Here is a 22,891-nt window from a genome sequence, read left to right as displayed (position 1 = left end):
GACAGCTTCCCAGAGTGTTTTATTAAAATTGTCAGAACTCTTGGGGACAGTGAACAAATGAAAATGTGTTTTTAAAATGATTCGGCACAATTCTAGCCCTCGCAGAGGTATCTGTGCTTCATTCACGCGGTGGTGGAGAGTTTTGAAGTCCTTGAAGGCTTCCTTTGTCGGAAAAGAAATGCCACAGCTTTTAAAATCTCTTGCCTGGTTTGGCTTTCTTCCCGCTCCAGCTGGTGCCGTGACGGTGCCCGCCCGGCACAGGCTGAATCGCCTCCAGAGAAGGACTTTCCCATGGCTTTGTTCCCTCTTCCTTGGAATGCTCGGCCTCCCCACCCCATCGTATTAGCGCAGTTTAGTTTTGGGGTCACGGCAACTGCCCTTTCCCCACACTGGTGCAGTCGGAGGCATGGACCTTGTGGGGGCAGCAGAGAGCAAAGCCAGTCGCCACCAGTTGCTTGTGCAGACTCCAGCACTAATCCTGGCAGAGGTGCAACGTCAGCATCTGCAAAGACAGGAAAAGACGACAGTTCATTACTATCCTGATCACTCAACTACTCGTGGCCTCTTGAAAAGGCTAGGCAGCTTTGCTGGCTTGTCTGGATGGTTCCAGAAAGGACTGTACTGCCATTCCATGTACTGCATAATTGGTGTAACAAGACAGAGTGGCAACAAAATGTTGCAGTGTGGAGCTCAGGATGCCAGCCAGCCATGCCCTCTTCCACGATGCTACATTCCATAGCCCCTGCCCCCACATGCAGGATTCTGCATATGCTCAGTCCTCACTGGGGACTGTTTTGTTTTGGGGGGCTTTTGACCTCTTAAGAGTCCCTAAAGATTTTTTGTACTTCTGCAAATCTTGGGCTTCCCAGAAGCATGTTGCTGCCTCTCTCCTCTTTGTTTTATGAGTGGCCCTGTTTTGGCTACAATGCTACTGGCACACGCCACCTGAATTCGCTCTCCGAGGGAATGATGAAGGCCCAATAATGGGAGTGGAAATGTGACAAAAGATGGGTGAACAGTATCTTTTTAAAAAAGCAAGAACAGCAGCAGAAACTCCATCCTCAAGCGACATTTCCCCCAATCCAGCAAGGAGAGCTGTCCCCACAACTGCTATATCTGCATTTCTGCTTCTCAAAGCCCACCCAGACCTCACTGGACTTAAGAGATGTGCCTGTTGATTCAGACGGAGGTGTTCCCTCTCCTCCAGGGCTAACAACTGTGCATAGCATGCAGAGTTAAGAGCTGGATTGGGGCCATTTGCTTTAGGGAACGACAGCTAGTATTCTTGCAGCTGCAGCAGGAGTGCAGCCTGCAAAGGAGGGGGAGGGGTAAAATGGCCTCCAGACCCACCAAAGTTGCCCACCCATGGTCTAGTGCTGCAGCCCAATTGCCCTATAACACTGGCTGTTGAGGTTTGGGACTAGCAAAGCAGGAAGCTGATTTTCTAACACCTAACCTGAGTGTAACAGTACAGGGAGGGGGGTATTTTACCCTCCCTCTCCCTATGCTGTATGAAGACTGGGGGGTGAGATGAGGACATGCAGTTGGGGGATGTGTGCCATGTGGCCCATATCCCTTAACTCTAATGTTCACCTCCCCTATCCTAGCATCCTTTAATCCAGGGGTGGGCAGGAAGATTATCTCAGGGCAATTTGCAGGAGGGATGTGGAGAAGTGATTTGGGGAAGGTGGGGGGAACTCAGTGGTAGCATGCCTGCTTTGCATGCAGAGGTTCCCAGGTTTGATCTCTGGCATCTCCAGGTAGGGCTAGGAAAGAATCGTGTCTGAAACCCTGGAGAGCTGCTGCCAGTCTGTGTTGACACTTGGCTAGATGGACCATTGGTCTGACGCAGGAAAAGGTGGCTTCCTATGTTCCTCTGATTTCTGACTCCCAATTATTCAACAATAGCAGCAAAACAAAATAACCTCCCCCTGCTGAAATGAAGAAAGCTGAGTAACAAGAAATGGATTTTGGGATAGAAAGACTTTATTTTGGTTACCAGGCCTGAACAGAGTTCAAATTCCTGGGCTCAAAACTCCTTCGGCCTAAGTGCATGCCTTTTGCACCTAGCTCCAGTTGGTAGATCCCATAGTTGTAGTGAAAAGAAAAGAAAGTAGAGCACACAATCCTGAAGTCTGCCCCACTCTTAAGCTGTTAATGGGGTCCAGCAAGCCCATTTCTCTCCTACCCGTTTTCTTCCCCACTCCTCAAATTCATGTTCAACATCCCATGGCTCGTGGAGGGCAAGGAATACTCTCAGTCCTCATCAGACTATTTGGGGTTTGTTTCTTTCCTACTTTTTAAATTCGCAAACTAATATTTCTCCTGCATATCCAGGGAGTCCCCCCGACCCAAGTATACAGGAACCTCTACCTTGTCTGTGGATGGCCTGGTCTTGTTGCCCTAATGATTGGCACGGGACCAACAAATGTGAGTATTAGAAGGAGCCATGTTGCCATTTTTCCTTATTGCGGCATGAGAGTGCTCAAGAGTGCTCAGGCACTGGAGCTGGTGTGCTGCTTAGGCTTTCTGCCCAACCTTGGCTTCAGCCTGCTTTGCATAAACACCTTGTTTCAAAAAGGCGGCCACTCCCAACTGGCTTGGCCTGATAAACAGGCTTCAAAGACAAACACCTGCTTGTCAGGAACAGCCCATCTACTGCAGCCACCCTTCTCCCCACCCATGTTATATCATAGATGCCAATTAATTCCTCCTGTAAAGGACAATGTGCCCTAACCCTGACAACTTGGACTGGCGGCAGCTGAAGGGTGTGGCAGTATTGATTGGCTGAGCTGCCCCAACGTTAAGACAGGAGCAGAGCACGTGGAAAAGGTGACGGCCACCCACTGGCTTAGCTGGTCTAATGCAAAAGATTCTCTACTGGATGAGCTGCACAGATTCTGCAGGAAGGCAGGGCAGGGCAGGCAACGGTGACGACTGGGAAGGGACTCGTGCACTCATGTCCCACTTGTGGGCTTTCCACAGGCAGCTGGTCGGCCACTGCGTGAACAGGACGCTGGATGAGATGAACCCTTGGTTTGATCCAGCAGGGCTCCTACGTTCCTAGACGTCAAAAAGAGTTGAAAAGCAGGAGACTAGGAAAGCAGGTGTCCACAGGGAAAAGGTAGCTAGATGAGCAGGGGCCCCCGTGGAGAAGGCCCAGAAGGAGGCATTCAAGAGAGGAAAGAAAAACCGGCAGAGAGATGTACTGGCCGTCACATACGGCGATGGGTCAGAAGAGCCAGCATGCTGCAGTGGTTAGTGTTGGACTGAGATTTGGGAGACCCAGGTGCTTGTCTCCACTCTAGAGACTAGAGTTCTTCACAAGAGGAAAAACAGCAGGATATAAATGAAATAAGTAAATAAAAAGTTCCGTATTGATAAGGATTGACCAAAGTTCTCCATATGCGGGACAAAGAGAACTTGAGATTTTGGAGAAACCAAAACTGACAGATTCATCCAGGGCTTTGAGCGCTTCACTCTTCAAAGTCAGGGTTAGTGCTTAAGCAGGATTGTCACCTCTATTTTCTCATCTTTAACAGCGGCAGGGCAGGCAGGCACGTCACGATCCTCTCTCTGCTGCAAATAGCTGTAACTACTGAATTTGGCCAATGCCGATGAGTAAGACTTTGGTTTCAGTTAGCTTTGTGATAAGGATTTGCCAGACATTGCCAAGTTCTTCATATTCAGGAGAAAAAGACCTTGAGATTTAAAAACACTGAATGCAGGAGGAAGCAAAACTGACAGATTTGCCCATCCATCGTCAAATGCACTGAAGTCCTCCACTGCCAAAGCACCCGGTGCTTTTGGATTTAGGAAATGCCAAATCTGCTTAAAACGCCTGAAGCAGCAAGCACCTCTTCCACCCTCCCCATGGGATCATTTTTTAGCAAAGTTTGACATCTGGCAGCTTTGAAAGCAGTGTTACAGCGACTGAGTTGTTGGCGCCTTGTATAATTAATTCCTTGAGCTGTTTGAACTCCTGGAGGCCTATCGATGGCTTAACTATAAATGGCATGATTAGTGAAGGGGCCAGGCCTGCAGTCCCAGAACACGCTGCAGCTGGCAGAACTGCCCACAGGGCAAATCTGCCTGGCAGAGCTTCAGCAGCCCAAGACAAATAACAAGAGGTGGAATGGGAGAGCAAAATAACAAACCCATGCTGGCTCTGATCCAAAGATCTCCTTGGTGACTGTGAAGCTCCAATGCACATGCAAAGTTCCTGTCCCTAAGGGTTGCTGTGTTTACTTCAGTGGAGGGGGCAGCTCTGGGACACGCAGCAGGCCTTGCACCTGCTGCCACTGACGTGGATAGAGAAACATGTAAGTGAAGGAACTCCATGTGCATGCTCCGGAGTAGAGCTCCGGAGGAACAGGGCTGATGGATTCTCATCCTTTTCACTGTTGCCAGCGCTCTGGAATGTTCTCTTTAAAATGACGGCTCTCTCCTACCACCCCTTCATGGATCACTGCCTTGTTGTGGCGAAGGGGCTTGCGTAACTCAGTGAAGCCATAAGCTATGCCGTGCAGGGCCACCCAAGACGGACAGGTCGTGGCAGAGAGTTCTGACAAAATGTGGTCCACTGGAGAAGGAAATGGCAACCCGCTCCAGTATTCTTGCCAAGAAAACCCCATGGAACGTATCACAAGGCTAAAAGATATGACGCCGGAAGATGAGCCCCTCAGGTCGGAAGGTGTCCAATATGCTACTGGGGAAGAGCAGAGGGTATTTCCAAGTAGCGCCAGAAAGAGTGAAGCGGCTGGGCCAAACCCGAAAGGACACTCAGCTGCGGATGTGTCTGGTGGTGAAAAGAAAATCCGATGCTGTAAAGAACAATATTGTTTAGGAACCTGGAATGTCAGATCAATGAATCAAGGTAAGCTGGAGGTGGTCAAACATGAGATGGCAAGATTGAACATCGACATCTTGGGAATCAGCGAACTAAAATGGACAGGCATGGGCGAATTTAATTCAGGTGACCATCATATCTACTATTGTGGGCAAGAATCCCTTAGAAGAAATGGAGTAGCACTCATAGTCAACAAAAGGGTGGGAAAAGCAGTACTGGGGTACAATCTTAAAAATGATAGAATGCTCTCAGTACGAATCCAAGGCAAACCATTCAACATCACAGTAATTCAAGTCTATGCCCCAACCACTGAGGCCGAAGAAGCTGAGGTTGATCGGTTCTATGAAGACCTACAACACCTTCTAGAACTAACACCAAAAAAAGATGTCCTCTTCATCATAGGGGATTGGAATGCTAAAGTAGGAAGTCAAGAAATCACCGGGATAACAGGCAGGCATGGCCTTGGTGTACAAAATGAAGCAGGACAAAAGCTAATAGAGTTTTGCCAAGAGAACATGCTGATCTTAGCAAACACTCTTTTCCAACAGCACAAGAGGCGACTCTACACATGGACGTCACCAGATGGTCAATATCGAAATCAGATTGATTATGTCCTTTGCAGCCAAAGATGGAGAAGCTCCATACAGTCAGTAAAAACAAGACCTGGAGCTGACTGTGGCTCAGATCATGAGCTGCTTCTTGCAAAATTTCGTCTTAAATTGAAGAACGTCGGGAAAACCACTAAACCGTTCAGGTATGACCTAAATCATATCCCTGATGAATATACAGTGGAGGTGAGGAATAGATTTCAGGGATTAGACCTGATAGACAGAGTGCCTGAGGAACTATGGACGGAGGTCCATAACATTGTTCAGGAGGCAGCAACGAAATCCATCCCAAAGAAAAAGAAATGCAAGAAAGCAAAGTGGCTGTCTGATGAGGCTTTACAAGTAGCTCACGAAAGAAGGGAAGCGAAAAGCAAGGGAGAAAGGGGAAGATATACCCAACTGAATGCAGAGTTCCAGAGAATAGCAAGGAGAGACAAGAAGGCCTTCTTAAATGAACAATGCAAAGAAATCGAGGAAAACAACAGAATGGGAAAGACTAGAGATCTCTTCAAGAAAATTGGAGATCTCAAGGGAACGTTTTGTGCAAAGACGGGCATGATAAAGGACAAAGAAGGCAGGGACCTAACAGAAGCAGATGAGATTAAGAAGAGGTGGCAAGAATACACAGAAGAACTATACAGGAAAGATCTGAATGTCCCTGATAGCCATGATAGTGCGGTCACTGAACTTGAGCCGGACATCCTAGAGAGTGAAGTCAAGTGGGCCTTAGGAAGCATTAGTAACAACAAAGCTAGCGGAGATGACAGTATTCCAGCCGAGCTATTTAAAATCCTAAAAGATGATGCTGTTAAAGTGCTGCACTCAATATGCCAACAAATCTGGAACACTCAACAGTGGCCACCAGACTGGAAAAGGTCAGTTTACATTCCAATTCCAAAGAAGGGCAACGCCAAAGAGTGTTCAAACTACCGCACAATTGTGCTCATTTCACCTGCCAGCAAGGTGATGCTCAAAATCCTACAAGCTAGGCTTCAGCAGTATGTGAACCGAGAACCACCGGAAGTACAAGCTGGGTTTCGAAGAGGCAGAGGAACTAGAGATCAAATCGCCAACATTTGCTGGATCATGGAGAAAGCAAGAGAATTCCAGAAAAACGTCTATTTCTGCTTCATTGACTACGCTAAAGCCTTTGATTGTGTGGATCACAACAAACTGTGGCAAATTCTGAAAGAGATGGGAGTACCAGACCACCTTACCTGTCTCCTGAGAAACCTGTACGAGGGTCAAGAAGCAACAGTAAGAACCAGACATGGAACAACCGATTGGTTCAAAATTGGGAAAGGAGTACGACAAGGCTGCATAATGTCACCCTGCTTATTTAACTTATATGCAGAGTACATCATGAGAAATGCCGGGTTGGATGAATCAGAGGTCGGAATTAAGATTGCTGGGAGAATTATCAACAACCTCCGATATGCAGACGATACCACCCTAATGGCAGAAAGCGTAGAGGATCTCAAGAGCCTCTTGTTGAGGGTAAAAGAGGAGAGTGCAAAAGCTGGCTTGAAACTCAACATTAAAAAAACGAAGATCATGGCATCTGGCCCCATCACTTCCTGGCATATAGAAGGGGAAGAAATGGAAGCAGTGACAGATTTTACTTTCTTGGGCTCCAAGATCACCACAGACGGTGACTGTAGCCATGAAATTAAAAGACGCTTGCTCCTTGGGAGGAAAGCTATGGCAAACCTAGACAGCATAGTAAGAAGCAGAGACATCACCTTGCTGACAAAGGCCCGTCTAATCAAAGCTATGGTTTTCCCAGTAGTAATGTATGGCTGTGAGAGCTGGACTATAAGGAAGGCTGAGCGCCGAAGAATGGATGCTTTCGAACTGTGGTGCTGGAGAAGACTCTTACGGGTGCCCTGGACTGCAAGGAGGTCAAATCAGTCAATCCTACAGGAAATCAACCCTGACTGCTCATTGGATGGACAGGTACTGAAGCTGAAGCTCAAATATTTTGGCCACCTAATGTGAAGAGAAAACTCTCTGGAAAAGACCCTGATGCTGGGAAAGATTGAAGGCAAAAGGAGAAGGGGACGACAGAGGATGAGATGGCTAGATAGCCTCACTGATGCAATGAATATGAACTTGAGCACACTCCGGGAGAGAGCGCAGGACAGGAAGGCCTGGCATGCTATGGTCCATGGGGTCACGAAGAGTCGGACACGACTGAACGACTGAACAACAACAACAATCCTTTTACAACTTAATGACTCTTTCAGATGCTAATCACCAGCGACTAAAGCAAGGAACAGCAGGATAGCCTAAGTTTCAAGTAGTCAGTTTGAAAGAGAGTCACTTGAAGACCCAGAACTTATGGGATAGGGAGAGATCCTCCCCCTTTCCCTTGGGTTCACGACTGAACGACTGAACAACAACTCCTACCACAGTAGTTGAAGGTTATTAGCTAGTGTGCAACCAGCATTAAACCATGGTTTGCAGAAGAAAAGATCCTGGGAGCTACATCTAGATGCAGAGAAAGAAATGTATGGTTTGCAGCTTTCCCTGGCATGGAGGTGGGAGTGATGGGGAGAGCAGCTACCTCTGCTGAATTTCTGATTGTTGCTACACTTTTAAAGGCAGAGGAGTCTTGATAAGAAAAAAGATGGCAACTCGAACAGCAAATGGTCCGTTAATGCAATAGGTTATAGATGCTGCCAAACACTATCTCCCCTCTTCCTTTCCTGTCCTCTTCCTCCACCCTCCCTTGATGTCATTGGCTTATCTGCTCTGATGTCACAGAGGTCTCAGCCTATGCAAGTCAGTGCTAAAGGAAGAAGTCCTTGGAATGTTAAGGTTCATGAAGATCCTGTCCTTGCTTCCTTCTCCAACAGCAGGGCTGGGGGCAAGCTGCTCCCCTCAGTATTTTAGAGGAAAAATGGGAAGATTCAAAGCACACCCCTCTCATTTATCTCCCTAAGGTATTTTCAACAAAATGGCAGTCGTTGGACTATCAACTTAGGTAGAAAACACTTTAAGAGGGCTGTATCATAAATGGGAGTGACATGAGAAGCAAGGAGGGTAGCTGGAAGGCGAGCTCATATAAACCAAAGTCCATTTTTATGGATCGCTGGTCAGTTAAGGTGCAAAAAACTGGGGCAGGGAGATGGGCTTGGAGAGATTAGCTGGGCAGTGCACTCAAGCTGTTCATCATGGTTAATCCAGAGAATTACTGCCTCTGCAATAAATTAATGTCAAACAACATTCCTGTCAAAGGACCAGAATTCATACCCAAGAGGTATGCCAATGCAACGGGCCCCCAAGAAAATGCAATCCAGATTTTCCCTCATACCCTACATTTATATATTATGCTGCAAATGGAGAAGTGGGTTCAATGTATTAATGATCAGAGTTCCAGTATCTTTTTTATTATTAAATCTGCCAAAGAGACCATCTGCCAATAGCTGTCAAGGGTAGTCAGATCTGAGAGACACAATCAGCAGACACAAACACCGTAGCTGCTGCTGAAGTGTACCACCTCTGACTGCAGGGGAGGGGGGGGAGTTGCATGTGTAAGTACTTGCTGGCATATGAGAACTCCTTGCACATGGAAAGCTAGTATGGCAAGGACGAGGCTAGGCTAAAACCTGTGCAGAAAGGATTTTTTTTTTTAAAGAACAGGCTGATTCTCCAAACATGCAATATACCCCAGGCAGAGTTCAGCAGGCACTTTTGGCTGCAAGTCCGGCGCCCGTATGTGGCTCTCTTCTCAGGCCGATGCCCTAAAGCAGGAGTTGGCAGAAGGCAGATCTCCGGATGTTCTGGACTTCAACTCCTAGCATTCCTGACCATCGGCCCTGCTGGCAGGGTCTTCTGGGAGTTGAAGTCCCAAATATCTGCAGATTTACCTTCTGCCTTGCCTTGAACTGTCCTTGACAAACTCTTTCTCAGTGTCTTCCTAAAGCAGTTTTTCCCCAATCTAGTGTCCTCCAGACGTTTTGGACTACAACTTCCAGGACTCCTGATCACGGGCCATGCCGGCTGGGGCTAATGGGAACTGAAGCCTAATGACATCTGGACCACAGATGGAGAAGACTGGCCTAAAAATACTCCAAAGAAGATCCAGAAAAGCCTGTTGTTGCAATATCTTCCAACATAGTGTTAGCGGAAGGTGTTTTGACTTTGAGAAGCGAGTGTATACAGAGGCTCCCATGTTTCAAAGCAAAGGTGAAAGAGGGATATTCCATGACTGAATCCCGCAGCATCATTCCTGCCCCAGTACCAATTGCAGGGGAATATCATAGACAGGGAATACATACAGCGTGGCCCCATCTGTTCTACCTGTGTGAGCAAACGGAAGTGATTTTTTTTGCAACTTTTTTTTTGGGGGGGGGGAATTGTCTCAGCCACCCGTTTCATTTTCCAATTTCTCAGAATCCCTGGATTCTGTTTTGCCTTTAAACTGCAGAGCAGAATGGACACGGCTTTGTTGAAAGAAGTCTCAAGAACCTCTACACCAGAAATCGGTAACCAGTGAATTTCTCTACAGCTAAAGTGTAAAAAGTTTCAATTTCGGCAACCCCACATGGCATTTGAAGATCATGGCATTAAGGTGTTTAGGAGACTTCACATCTGGGGCTTGACTTAATAAGGTCCCAGGAAACCACAAACAAAGCAATAAAAGAAACTTTACAAATCAAGAGGTATCAGGACGTCAGAGTACCTCATCATAACCCCTGCATTGTTAAAATGGTTTTCCCGGTGTAAAGCCTTGGCTGTTGAGAAAGTTAAATACTTGGCCTTTATTTGAATGAAGAAAATAGTCAGTGTCAGCCTGACATGTACTCAGTGCATGCTGCTGGCCGGGTGGCTTTAGTACTCAGAAGCACCTGCGTGACAGGCATATAAAATTAATTTTCTGTGCTAAAGTAGCTCCTGAGAGGAGGCCCTGTAACCCAAGATGAAGAAAAGATGGACTCCTCACAAGCTTTGCAGCAGTATTTAACAGCCAAGTGGCAGTTAATTAGGTGTCCAAGTGGCTTCAGCAGCTGTCAGGCAATATGGCACACCAGGGCTGAAGTCTGGAGAAGCCATTAAGCTACAGCGGGGAATACAGATCGGTTTCTTAGTGATCGGTTCTTCTTTCTGCACTGGCTCCCAAACAAGACTCTGTCTGCAGACGTCAACAAGGAAATAGGCAGCTGTCTATCCAGATGCCACCTAAAAACAAGGAGACTAACAATGCAATACTAAATATGTTTACTCATGAGTACGTCCCTCTGAAATCAATAGGACTGGAGAGACTGAAAGAACTGGGCATGTTTAGCCTTGAGAAGAAAAGACTGAGGGAAGAAACGATTTGTTGTTGTTGTTCAGTCGTTAAGTCGTGTCCGACTTTCTTGACCCCATGGACCACAGCACGCCAGGCCTTCCTGTCCTGCGCTCTCTCCCGGAATGTGCTCAAGTCCATACTCATTGCATCGGTGATGCTATCTAGCCATCTCATCCTCTGCCGTCCCCTTCTCCTTTTGCCATCAATCTTTCCCAGCATCAGGGTCTTTTCCAGGGAGTTTTCTCTTCGCATTAGGTGGCCAAAATATTTGAGCTTCAGCTTCAGTATCTGTCCTTCCAATGAGCACTCAGGGTTGATTTCCTTTAGGATTGACTGATTTGACCTCCTTGCAGTCCAGGGCACTCGTAAGAGACTTCTCCAGCACCACAGTTCGAAAGCATCAATTCTTCAGTGCTCAGCCTTCCTTATAGTACAGCTCTCACAGCCATACATTGCAACTGGGAAAACCATAGCTTTGAGTATACAAATCTTTGTCGGCAAGGTGATGTCTCTGCTTTTTACTATGCTGTCTAGGTTTGCCATAGCTTTCCTCCCAAGGAGCAAGCGTCTTTTAATTTCATGGCTACAGTCACCATCTGCCGTGATCTTGGAGCCCAAGAAAATAAAATCTGACACTGCTTCCATTTCTTCCCCTTCTATATGCCAGGAAGGGATGGGGACATATGCCATGATCTTAGTTTTTTTAATGTTGAGTTTCAAACCTTTGGCACTCTCCACTTTCACCCTCAACAAGAGGCTCTTTAGATCCTCTTTGCTTTCTGCCATTAGGGTGGTATCATCTGCATATCTGAGGTTGTTGATAATTCTCCCGGCAATCTTAATTCTGACCTGTGATTCATCCAACCCGGCGTTTCTCATGATGTACTCTGCATATAAATTAAATAAGCAGGGCGACAATATACAGCCTTGTCGTACTCCTTTCCCAATTTTGAACCAATCAGTTGTTCCATGTCCGGTTCTTACTGTTGCTTCTTGACCCTCGTACAGGTTTCTGAGGAGACAGGTAAGGTGGTGTGGTACTCCTATCTCTTTAAGAATTTGCCACAGTTTGTTGTGATCCACACAATCAAAGGCTTTAGCGTAGTCAATGAAGCAGAAATAGACGTTTTTCTGGAATTCCCTTGCTTTCTCCATGATCCAGCGAATGTTGGCGATTTGATCTCTAGTTCCTCTGCCTCTTTGAAACCCAGCTTGTACTTCCGGTAGTTCTCGGTTCACATACTGCTGAAGCCTAGCTTGTAGGATTTTGAGCATCACCTTGCTGGCATGTGAAATGAGCGCAATTGTACGGTAGTTTGAACACTCTTTGGCGTTGCCCTTCTTTGGAATTAGAATGTAAACTGACCTTTTCCGGTCCTGTGGCCACTGTTGAGTGTTCCAAATTTGTTGGCATATTGAGTGCAGCACTTTAACAGCATCATCTTTTAGGATCTTAAATAGCTCAGCTGGAAGACTGTCATCTCCACTAGCTTTGTTGTTACTAATGCTTCCTAAGGCCCACTTGACTTCACTCTCGAGGATGTCCGGCTCAAGTTCAGTGACTGCACTATCATGGCTATCAGGGACATTCAGATCTTTCCTGTATAGTTCTTCTGTGTATTCTTTCCACCACTTCTTAATCTCATCTGCTTCCGTTAGGTCCCTGCCTTCTTTGTCCTTTATCATGCCCATCTTTGCACAAAACGTTCCCTTGAGATCTCTTGATTTTCTTGAAAAGATCTCTAGTCTTTCCCATTCTATTGTTTTCCTCGATTTCTTTGCATTGTTCATTTAAGAAGGCCTTCTTGTCTCTCCTTGCTATTCTCTGGAACTCTGCATTCAGTTGGGTATATCTTCCCCTTTCTCCCTTGCTTTTCGCTGCCCTTCTTTCGTGAGCTACTTGTAAAGCCTCCTCAGACAGCCACTTTGCTTTCTTGCATTTCTTTTTCTTTGGGATGGATTTCGTTGCTGCCTCCTGAACAATGTTACGGACCTCTGTCCATTGTTCCTCAAGCACTCTGTCTATCAGGTCTAATCCCTGAAATCTATTCCTCATCTCCACTGTATATTCATAAGGGATATGATTTAGGTCATACCTGAATGGTTTAGTGGTTTTCCCTTTGTTCTTCAATTTAAGCCAAAATTTTGCAACAAGAAGCTCATGATCTGAGCCACAGTCACCTCGAGGTCTTGTTTTTACTGACTGTATAGAGATTCTCCATCTTTGGTTGCAAAGGACATAATCAACCTGATTGCGATACTGACCATATGGTAATGTCCATGTGTAGAGTCGCCTCTTGTGCTGTTGTAAAAGAGCGTTTGCTATGATCAGCGTGTTCTCTTGGCAATACTCTATTAGCCTTTGTCCTGCTTCATTTTGTACACCAAGCCAATGCTTGCCGGTTATCCGAGTTATTTCTTGACTTCCTACTTTAGCATTCCAATCCCCTATGATGAAAAGGACATCTTTTTTTGGTGTTAGTTCTAGAAGGTGTTGTAGGTCTTCATAGAACCGATCAACCTCAGCTTCTTCAGCCTCAGTGGTTGGGGCATAGACTTGAATTACTGTGATGTTGAATGGTTTGCCTTGGATTCATACTGAGATCATTCTATCATTTTTGAGATTGTACCCCAGTACTGCTTTTCCCACCCTTTTGTTGACTATGAGTGCTACTCCATTTCTTCTAAGGGATTCTTGCCCACAGTTGTAGATATGATGGTCACCTGAATTAAATTTGCCCATGCTTGCCCATTTTAGTTTGCGGATTCCCAAGATGTTGATGTTCAATCTTGCCATCTCATGTTTGACCACCTCCAGCTTACCTGGATTCATTCTCCAGGTTCCTAAACAATATTGTTGTTTACAGCATCGGATTTTCTTTTCACCAGCAAACACTTCCACAGCTGATTGTCCTTTTGGCTTTGGCCCAGCTGCTTCACTCTTTCTGGCGCTACTTGGAAATTCCCTCTGCTCTTCCCCAGTAGTATATTGGACACCTTCCGACCTGAGGGGCTCATCTTCCGGCGTCATATCTTTTAGCCTTGTGATACGTTCCATGGGGTTATCTTGGCAAGAATACTGGAGTGGGTTGCCATTTCCTTCTCCAGTGGACCACATTTGGTCAGAACTCTCCACCATGACCTGTATGTCTTGGGTGGCCCTGCACGGCATAGCTTATGGCTTCACTGAGTTACGCAAGCCCCTTCGCCACAACAAGGCAGTGATCCATGAAGGGGAAAGATACAATAGCACTCTTCAAGTACTTGAAAAGCTGTCACAGAGAGGAAGGCCAGGATCTCTTCCCAATCATCCCAGAGTGCAGGACACGGAAGAATGGGCTCAAGGTACAGGAAGCCAGATTCCGGCTGAACATCTTGAAAAATGTCCTGTTACAGCAATGCGACAATGGAACCAATGACCTAGGGAGGTAGTGGGCTCTCCCACACTGGAAGCATTCAAGATGAAGCTGGACAGCTGTCTGTCAGGGATGCTTTGACCTGGATTCCTGCATTGAGCAGGGGGTTGGACTCGATGGTCTTATAGGCCCCTTCCATCCCTACTAGTCTATTATTCTATGAGGACTTATTTCCAGGTAAGTGCATGAAGGATTGCAGCCTAGGATTGCAATGCTGTCTGTTACTTGGAATATGCACCACTGATTTAAATGGGAGTTTATTCCAGGCCAGCATACAGAAAAGGATTGTGCTATGAAACACACAGACACATGTGACAGACACATAAAAGACTACTGTGATGTAGCTCTTACTGGACAGTACCATTTCAGGCTGCAGGCGGAGAAATGACACAGATGAATGCCATACATTCAAATACTCCCTCCATATCTAAAAAAGCTAGCATTCTAGCCTAGCCTTACAAGCTAGATTTGCATGGGTAGGAAGCTTTTTACGGAGGGGGTTGGTACTGAAAGGGATGGTGCCAAACTCGCAGATACTGCCTGGAAATGGCTGTATGATGTGGGCCACCTTCTCATCAATTTTAGCTCTAAGCTACTGGACTGAGCCAAATCAAAGGGAAAACAGCACAGAGTTGCTGGAACAATGGTTCTCTCTTTGGCTATGAAATAATCTTAACTAGAACCTAGGTTTACTGCAAGCCAATTTCAGGATGCCCCTGGACCTATGCAGGAGACAAACAGGCAAGCCTCCTTCATAGTACTCCTTGACTCTTTGTTCCTTCAACCAAGAGTGAGCGCCGACTGGCATCCTTGTCTGTGCGGGTGGTTATTTTTATTAAGTCTTACAAGCTTTAGGGGATAGACACTTAAGGGAATCTCTTCCCCCACATCTGCATGTCCATATACTAAGATTTCGAGGCCCTCTTCTGGGTTCCTCCACCATCTAAAGCAGGGGAGGGGAATACGTGGTCCCCACTGCCACCCAAAGTCATAAAAAGGAATAAATAAATGGCATCCAGAGTGGCCATTTTGATTCTTTGGATGCTCCATAGCCACTCCAGACATCATTTGTTTATTTTTATTTTGGGGGATGGGGGAGTGTGGCCCATATGGGGGGGCCCCTCTGGGGGATCATCTGAAGTTGCCCATCCCTCATCTAAAGTGAGGCAGATGGCACCCAACAAAAAGGTCTTTCCAGCTGTGGCACCTCCCTGATGGAACTCTTTCCCCAAGGAGGCTCACCTGGTGCCTACACTAATATATTTCAGGCACTAGGAGAAGGCATTTTATTTGCCCAGGCTTTTAACCTCTGGTGCATTTTTATTCCTGCTGGGATTGTTTCTAGTGCAATGTTTTGCTGTTGCCTTTTCTTGTTTTATCGATCATTTAATTGCATTTTGTATCTTACTGTAAATCACCTTGGGAAACCGAAGTAAATGTTTTAAATAAAAACCTAAACATGAACACAGTAAAAAATGGTTGTGGTATAACAGCAAAGAAGGCATCAAAATACACATCTTCACGGCTTTCTCAGATTTTCTGTATTTGCAAGCTGCTGTGGTTTTTCACCTAAAAGGGCCATGCGTGAAAGTGACGTGTGAGCATCAGTAGAGGCTTCCCTTGAGAGATCTTACCTCCTTGAAGCTCCTCAGTGCTCGGCATGTGGGCCATCAGGCCGGTAAGTGTTTCCATGTGCTAACGAATGCTGTGGGGATGAGGGAGTAAGGCACTGTGGTGATACAGTTCCAGGTGTCTGACGTAGGGTCGTAACAATCCAGCGTTTTGCATCGCTGTGTCCCAAAGTAGCCACCAACCACGTAAAGCTTGTTTCCTGACGCCAAAGCATGGCAGGACATCCGCTTCGCAGTCATGTCACCGACCCGCGTCCACTGGTCCGTTTCGCAATCAAAACGGTAGGCTGATGCTGCCGTGTACTCTGTGTCTCCACCCATGATAAAAATCTGGCTACCAAGGACGGCAGCCGCAGTGTAGCGCCAAGGCTGGGGGCACTGGGCTTTGATGGTCCACCGGTTCTCCACCGGATCGTAGCACTGGACTTTGGACACCATATCCCGGTGAATGCTGGTCCCGCCAAAGACATAGAGCTTCAGCCTGGCGCTGACGACTGCAGCATTGCTGACGCCGTCCCGCAGAGGGGCTACCATGGTCCACTTGTTGGCAACTGGGTCGTATTTCTCCACCTGCTTCAGTGAGACAGATGGAGAGGCAGGAAAAACACCAGCCACCGCAGTGTGGCCACCGACGACATAGAGGCAGTTTTCTAGTTCAGCGGAGCCATGCCCAAACCGAGCAATAAGCATCGGGGCAGCTTTGGACCACTCTTCGTTCACAGTGTCATACACCCAGACATCCTTAGAGACCCCGTTTTCCGAGCCTCTCCCTCCAGTAATGTAGACTTTGCAGCCAATGGCACATGCACTGAATTCCTTCCTGGGGCTGGGCAGGTCTGCTTTGGGGATGATCTCTTTCGCCTTGTGGTCCACCTGGTAAACCTTGTCGCACATGAACGTCTGCCCTCCCAAGATGAGCAGAGTGTGCCCAGCTTTGCGCGGCCTGGCACATGGACTAGTGACCACCCCATCGTTCTGCAGGATTTTCCTTTTGCACCGAAGAGCCTCCTCCATGATGTGCTTGTTCTGCTCCTCCTCCATGATCAGTTCCTCATAGGCCATGGCTTCCTTGAGGCATTCGGAAGGCAGCAAGGCCAGCCGCACGCTCTTCAACAGCTCTGGGAGGAAAGGCTTCCGCTTGTCCAAGTCGTATTTCACCCACTGGATGACCGCCTTGAAGACCTTCTCCTCATCCTCGATTTCCAGCTCGTCACTGGAGATCAAGTCCAGCAGGGTGTCCTTGGAGAGGCTGTTGAAGTCTTCACTCTTGTGGACTATCTCAAAGTTGACCAGGCACATCCGCCAAGAGAGCTCGTACAGCCTCTTGCACTGGTGAGCATCTGAAAGGACCATCATTCCCAAACAGTTGGAAGGGTACAGGTTCTTCTCAAGGAACTCAGAGGCAGCGTCTCGGATGTCGTGGAACTGCAACATGTCACCAGCTTCCAGGAGGGACTCAGCATTCTCCTCATTGATGATGATCTTGGAGGAGTAGGCAAAGTCCAGCAGCAGCTCTAGCACTTCTGGGTGGAGGCTATCGTGGAAATTCACCTCATCGCCCAAGCTCTCACGAAGGCCGTTACTGAACATGGCTTCGAAATACCTGCTGGAGGCCGCTAGCACAGCCCGGTGGCATGGGAAGGACTTATTCCCAGCCAAGAGCGTGACATCAGTCAACATGCAGTGCTTCCTCATAGTGTTGAGATGAGATAGGACACAGTCTGGGTGGGAGGCTTTGTGGAACAGCAAGATGTTCATGGAACCGGTGCTAGTCCGGGATTTACGGTTCTCATGGACGCTGACCGACATGACGACTGGAGCGCTATCTGTAGAGAAGTGAACAAGGACAATCCTGAGATCCAGGTGATAAACAAAACTTTCCAGTGTGAAAACCTAGTTTGTTTGCCCACCTAAGTGCAGCAATGCAAGCCCACCTTTATAAAGCCTGAGACCCCCTCCATCAGTCTGCAGGACAAATTCATAGAGGTTAGGTCTTAATAACGACTATCGAGAGCCGGTATGGTGTAGTGATTAGAATAGTCAATGAACACCAGGGAGACCCAGGTTGAAATCCCTCCTCAGCCAGAAAATTCATCAGCTTACCTTGGGTCTAGTCATGGTCTATCAGCCTAGTCTACCTCACAGGGATGTTGTGAGGATAAAGGGAAGAAGACATTATGTCTACAACCCAGAGCTCTTTGGAAGAAAAAAGCCTCCAGTTTCAGGGGAAAATGTCTTGATCGATCTGTAACAGTAGGTCAACTAAAAGAAGCTCAAAAGTAAAATGCTAGATAGGTGGAACTCTGATCGGACAATAGTTGATGGCTGAACAAGATAAAGTGGGGTGAGAAACTGCTTTAACTTTTCCCCCTTTTCCCTTTTAAAAAAAGAACCAAACTGATATCCAAGGACCTTCCCCATTCCTACGTCAATCCCAGATGTTTCTTTTTTTAATCAATTTTTATTGTGAATTTTAACCAAACAAAACAACGAAACAAACAAAAAACATTAAAAAACAAAAACAATTAAAAATATGACAACATATTCTAAAATCCTCAGTTTCAAATATTACAATATTCTAAGAAGGAAAAAAGAGGGAGGAAATAGGTTACACATAAAATAAACTCCAGTAAAAGCAGACCAGGTATCTAAATATAAGTCCATTTGCAAGTTATGCCTATATACCACTCTTTCAAATGTTGCTAGAATTCTTAAGTCTTCAATCCATTGCATTATAGGCAGTGAGCTTTTATCTTTCCAGTATCATAATATCAGTCTTTTAGCAACCACGAGGGCGCGGAAGATCCATCTACGCTGACCATGTGTCACATTCCAAAAAACAGGTAAGTAACTTGAGAACATTTATATCAGTAAATATAAAAGAGCTTTCCAATATGCAGTTTATCCATATAATAACCCCAGATGTTTCTTGAGGGATTTGCTAAACTCAAATTAGACTTACTAGTTACTGGCTGTCATTTCCCCTCTATGCTCCTACTGAAGATGACCCATTCTGCCAGTTCCCTTCCTATCCTAATTCAAGGTCATAAGCACACACAGTTCCTTTCTTTTTAAGTGGTTGGCTTTCCCTGCATTAACACATGAAAGTAACAAATGGAAAAAGATCAGGCCCCTCTATGTTGAATGCGCAGGTTTCCTTGCTGGTTAAAATAGCGATTATTATTATTATTATTATTCACAGTTGATACAGTAATTCATATCCAACTCACCTCTATTATTAAAGCACATTCAGGATTTTTAAAAACTGGTAAAATTTCATTACACTATGCAAACAACAACCATCTTTTAATGACCAAGATTACCCCACTGTTCAAATTGTCAGAGTAGCTTACAATACATTTACATTCTACATCTACATTTTTTTGCTATTTTGTGCTGCACTGTTTTTATCCTTTGCTGCTGTTTTTATCTTGGTTTTGTTGTGTGCGGTTTCATTGTCTATTCTTTTGTACCTTACGTTTTAATTTACTTGTACACTGCTCAGAGAACTCTGTTTGGGGGATGGTCTATAAATATAAGAAATAAATATAAATATAAGAAACGGGAAATATATTTAGAGAGCTAATATAGCATAGCGGCTAATGCTACAATCCTAAATGTGCTTACTAGTAAGTAAGCCCCATTAAATTTAACAGAGTTTACTTCTGAGTAAACATGCTTAGGAGTGCACTAGAAGAGACTGGACGATGAACCAGGAAGTCCTCTGTTCGAATCTTGTCTCAGTCCCCCCATCTGCAGTATGGGAAGGGGAGAGGGACATAATACTGCCTTGTCCTTACAGGGTTGTTGTCAGAATTATGTATTATCTTGTTGAGTTAATGTATTGAGAGTTAATTTGAACACTTGAAAGCAATATATAAATGTTAAGGATTTTTATTATTCCCTTTCAATTTCCAATATTTAATAAAATGGGAGACTACACCCTTTCGATTACAGTCCCAAACCTTTGCAGAATCCTGGAACAATTCAGGGGTCCCCAGCCTTTTTGGGTCAGTGGGCACATCTGGAATTTTGAGAGAGTTTCATGGGTGCTTTCACAAAATGGCTGCCACGGTGGGCATGGCTGGTCACAAACACTAATTTCCCAGAAGGCAATCTGAGGAGCCTAAAAGAAAAAATAACTTGGCCAAGAGCTGAAAATCAAGACAGAGGTGGAGGTCTGAGCTCCAATGCACAAAACCACTCTTTCAAGCTCTAATAAAGATGGTGCTGGATGGCAGCATTTGGCATTGCAGGATGCTGGCCTCCCAGTTAAAAGAAATGCTTTAATTTGGAGGGGAAAAAAACCCTGAACAAATAAAATAAAAACCTGGAAGAGGAAGATGCGTGCCAGTGCCAAGAGACCCCAGTATTACTTTCTAAAATTCAACTGTAAGATGTGAGGGGAGAATGGGAATTCAGTTCACAGGTTTTATCCACAGAGAGACAAACATCTCAAAATAAATGAAAACTTCACAGCATTCTCCTGCTGAACACTAAGAAAAAAAATCACACACCTATCACGTGCATACACAGACAGACTCTCACATCTCTCTGGTAAAGAGAGAAATATATTCTGAGAAAAAGGCACTGGGTTGTTCGCAGCTTAGCTGGCTTTGAGAAAAGAGGAGATGATTGCAATTTTCAGAAAGGTGGCTGGGCTATTAGCAAGGTGCAAAGATTCCAGGCTGTGTTTACCCAGAGCTTCACACTCCGTCCAATTCATTTGCTTTGCAAAACACGAGGCCTCCCACCGGGGAGAATTAGGACAGAAGTGTGTCTATCAGCTGGTCCGAACCAAAACGAAAGACTGCCACAGCGAGCCAACTCAAGCTTTAAACATTTTTGTGTGGGCATGACACACTCCTCTGCTCAGCCAACTACGCCCATACTGTAACGATCTTCAGAAATAACAGAAGAGTTCGTGGAATCCTATTACCTCTTTATGCTGATGTTTCTGCCGCTATATCTCTTCCCTCCATCAGGATTAGGGAAAATCAGAGAGCCAGGGTGGCATAGCGGTTAGATTGTTGGACTGGGGCTCGGGAGATCTGGGTTCCAGTCCCCACTCAGCCATGAAGCTCACTGGGTGACTTTGGACCAGTCACTGACGGTCAGGCTAATCTACGTCACAAGGTTGTTGTGAGGATGAAATGGAGAGGACGGGGACCATGTAAGCCACCTGGGATACCTTGCAAGAAGAAAGATGTCGGGATATAAATCTAATAATGAATAAATAAAAATAAAATCCACAGAGGGGCCTGAGGTCGATCGTAGCAGAGCACCCATTTTAATGCCACAGGTTTACTTCCATACCATCCTTCCTCCAAGATGCTCAGTGTGGTGTGCGTGCCTTCTCCCTTATTCTCCTTACAACACCACTGTGAGGTAGGTTAGGGAGATATAGCAACAGGCTCAAGACGACTCAGTGAGTTTCCAAGGGTGAACAGAGATCTGAACTCGTGTCTTCTGAACAAGGGTGAACAGAGATCTGAACTCGTGTCTTCTGAGTCCTAGTCTGCCACCACTTCACCACACAGGTTGAGCCCCTGGTGGGACGTGGGAGAGGTCTTTTTCTGCTGTGACACCCCAGTTGTGGAATGCCCTCCCCTTGGAGGCCTGATGGGCGCAGAAACTGGTTTCATTTCAGTGCCAAGTTAAAACATGGCTTTTTACCAAAGCCTTTGAGGGCTAATTGGATTCCCTGAGTTTGCACACTGTTTTAACTGTTTTATTGGTTTAGGTTTTAAATTGGTATTAGCTTGTTGTTCAGTCGTTCAGTCGTGTCCGACTCTTCGTGACCCCATGGACCACAGCACGCCAGGCCTTCCTGTCCTGCGCTCTCTCACGGAGCGTGCTCAAGTCCGTATTCATTGCATCAGTGATGCTATCTAGCCATCTCATCCCCTGCCGTCCCCTTCTCCTTTTGCCTTCAGTCTTTCCCAGCATCAGGGTCTTTTCCAGAGAGTTTTCTCTTCACATTAGGTGGCCAAAATATTTGAGCTTCAGCTTCAGTATCTGTCCTTCCAATGAGCAGTCAGGGTTGATTTCCTTTAGGATGGACTGATTTGACCTCCTTGCAGTCCAGGGCACTCGTAAGAGTCTTCTCCAGCACCACAGTTCGAAAGCATCAATTCTTCGGCGCTCAGCCTTCCTTATAGTCCAGCTCTCACAGCCATATGTTGCTACTGGGAAAACTATATCTTTGATTAGACGGACCTTTGTCGGCAAGGTGATGTCTCTGCTTCTTACTATGCTGTTTAGGTGTGCCATAGCTTTCCTCCCAAGGAGCAAGCGTCTTTTAATTTCATGGCTACAGTCACCATCTGCGGTGATCTTGGAGTCCAAGAAAATAAAATCTGTCACAGCTTCCATTTCTTCCCCTTCTTTATGCCAGGAAGGGATGGGGCCAGATGCCATGATCTTCATTTTTTTAATGGTGAGTTTCAAACCAGCTTTTGCACTCTCCTCTTTCACCCTCAACAAGAGGCTCTTTAGATCCTCTTCGCTTTCTGCCATTAGGGTGGTATCGTCTGCGTATCTGAGTTGTTGATAATTCTCCTGGCAATCTTAATTCTGACCTGTGATTCATCCAACCTGGCGTTTCTCTTGATGTACTCTGCATATAAGTTAAATAAGCAGGGCGACAATATGCAGCCTTGTCGTACTCCTTTCCCAATTTTGAACCAATCGGTTGTTCCATGTCCGGTTCTTACTGTTGCTTCTTGACCCTCGTACAGGTTTCTCAGGAGACAGGTAAGGTGGTCTGGTACCCCCATGTCTTTCAGAATTTGCCACAGTTTGTTGTGATCCACACAATCAAAGGCTTTAGTGTAGTCAATGAAGCAGAAATAGACTTTTTTCTGGAATTCTCCTGGTTTCTCCATGATCCAGCAAACATTGGCGATTTGATCTCTAGTTCCTCTGCCTCTTTGAAACCCAGCTTGTACTTCTAGTAGTTCTCAGTTCGCATACTGCTGAAGCCTAGCTTGTAGGATTTTGAGCATCATCTTGCTGGCATGTGAAATGAGCGCAATTGTGCGGTAGTTTGAACACTCTTTGGCGTTGCCCTTCTTTGGAATTGGAATGTA

The 22,891-nt window shown here is 46.0% G+C and overlaps 1 protein-coding gene across 1 annotated transcript in view; it reads right to left on the bottom strand.

The window, feature by feature from the left end:
- Nucleotides 1-22,891, bottom strand: part of KLHL25 (kelch like family member 25) — a 44,113-nt gene continuing 21,222 nt past the window's right edge. Inside the window, exons 2-3 of the mRNA XM_084816446.1 lie at nt 15,804-17,626; nt 1-502 (exon numbers count right to left, since the gene is read on the bottom strand). Coding sequence (XP_084672572.1) covers nt 15,840-17,609 — 1,770 coding nt within the window. The 5' untranslated portion in view covers nt 17,610-17,626 and the 3' untranslated portion in view covers nt 1-502; nt 15,804-15,839. The remainder of the gene's footprint in view (nt 503-15,803; nt 17,627-22,891) is intronic.

This window comes from Heloderma suspectum, chromosome 11 (assembly GCF_057233095.1).
Source record: "Heloderma suspectum isolate Gila_16-S chromosome 11, 16-S_ref, whole genome shotgun sequence".
Classification (NCBI taxonomy): domain Eukaryota; kingdom Metazoa; phylum Chordata; class Lepidosauria; order Squamata; family Helodermatidae; genus Heloderma; species Heloderma suspectum.
This window is presented reverse-complemented; position numbering and strand designations above follow the sequence as displayed.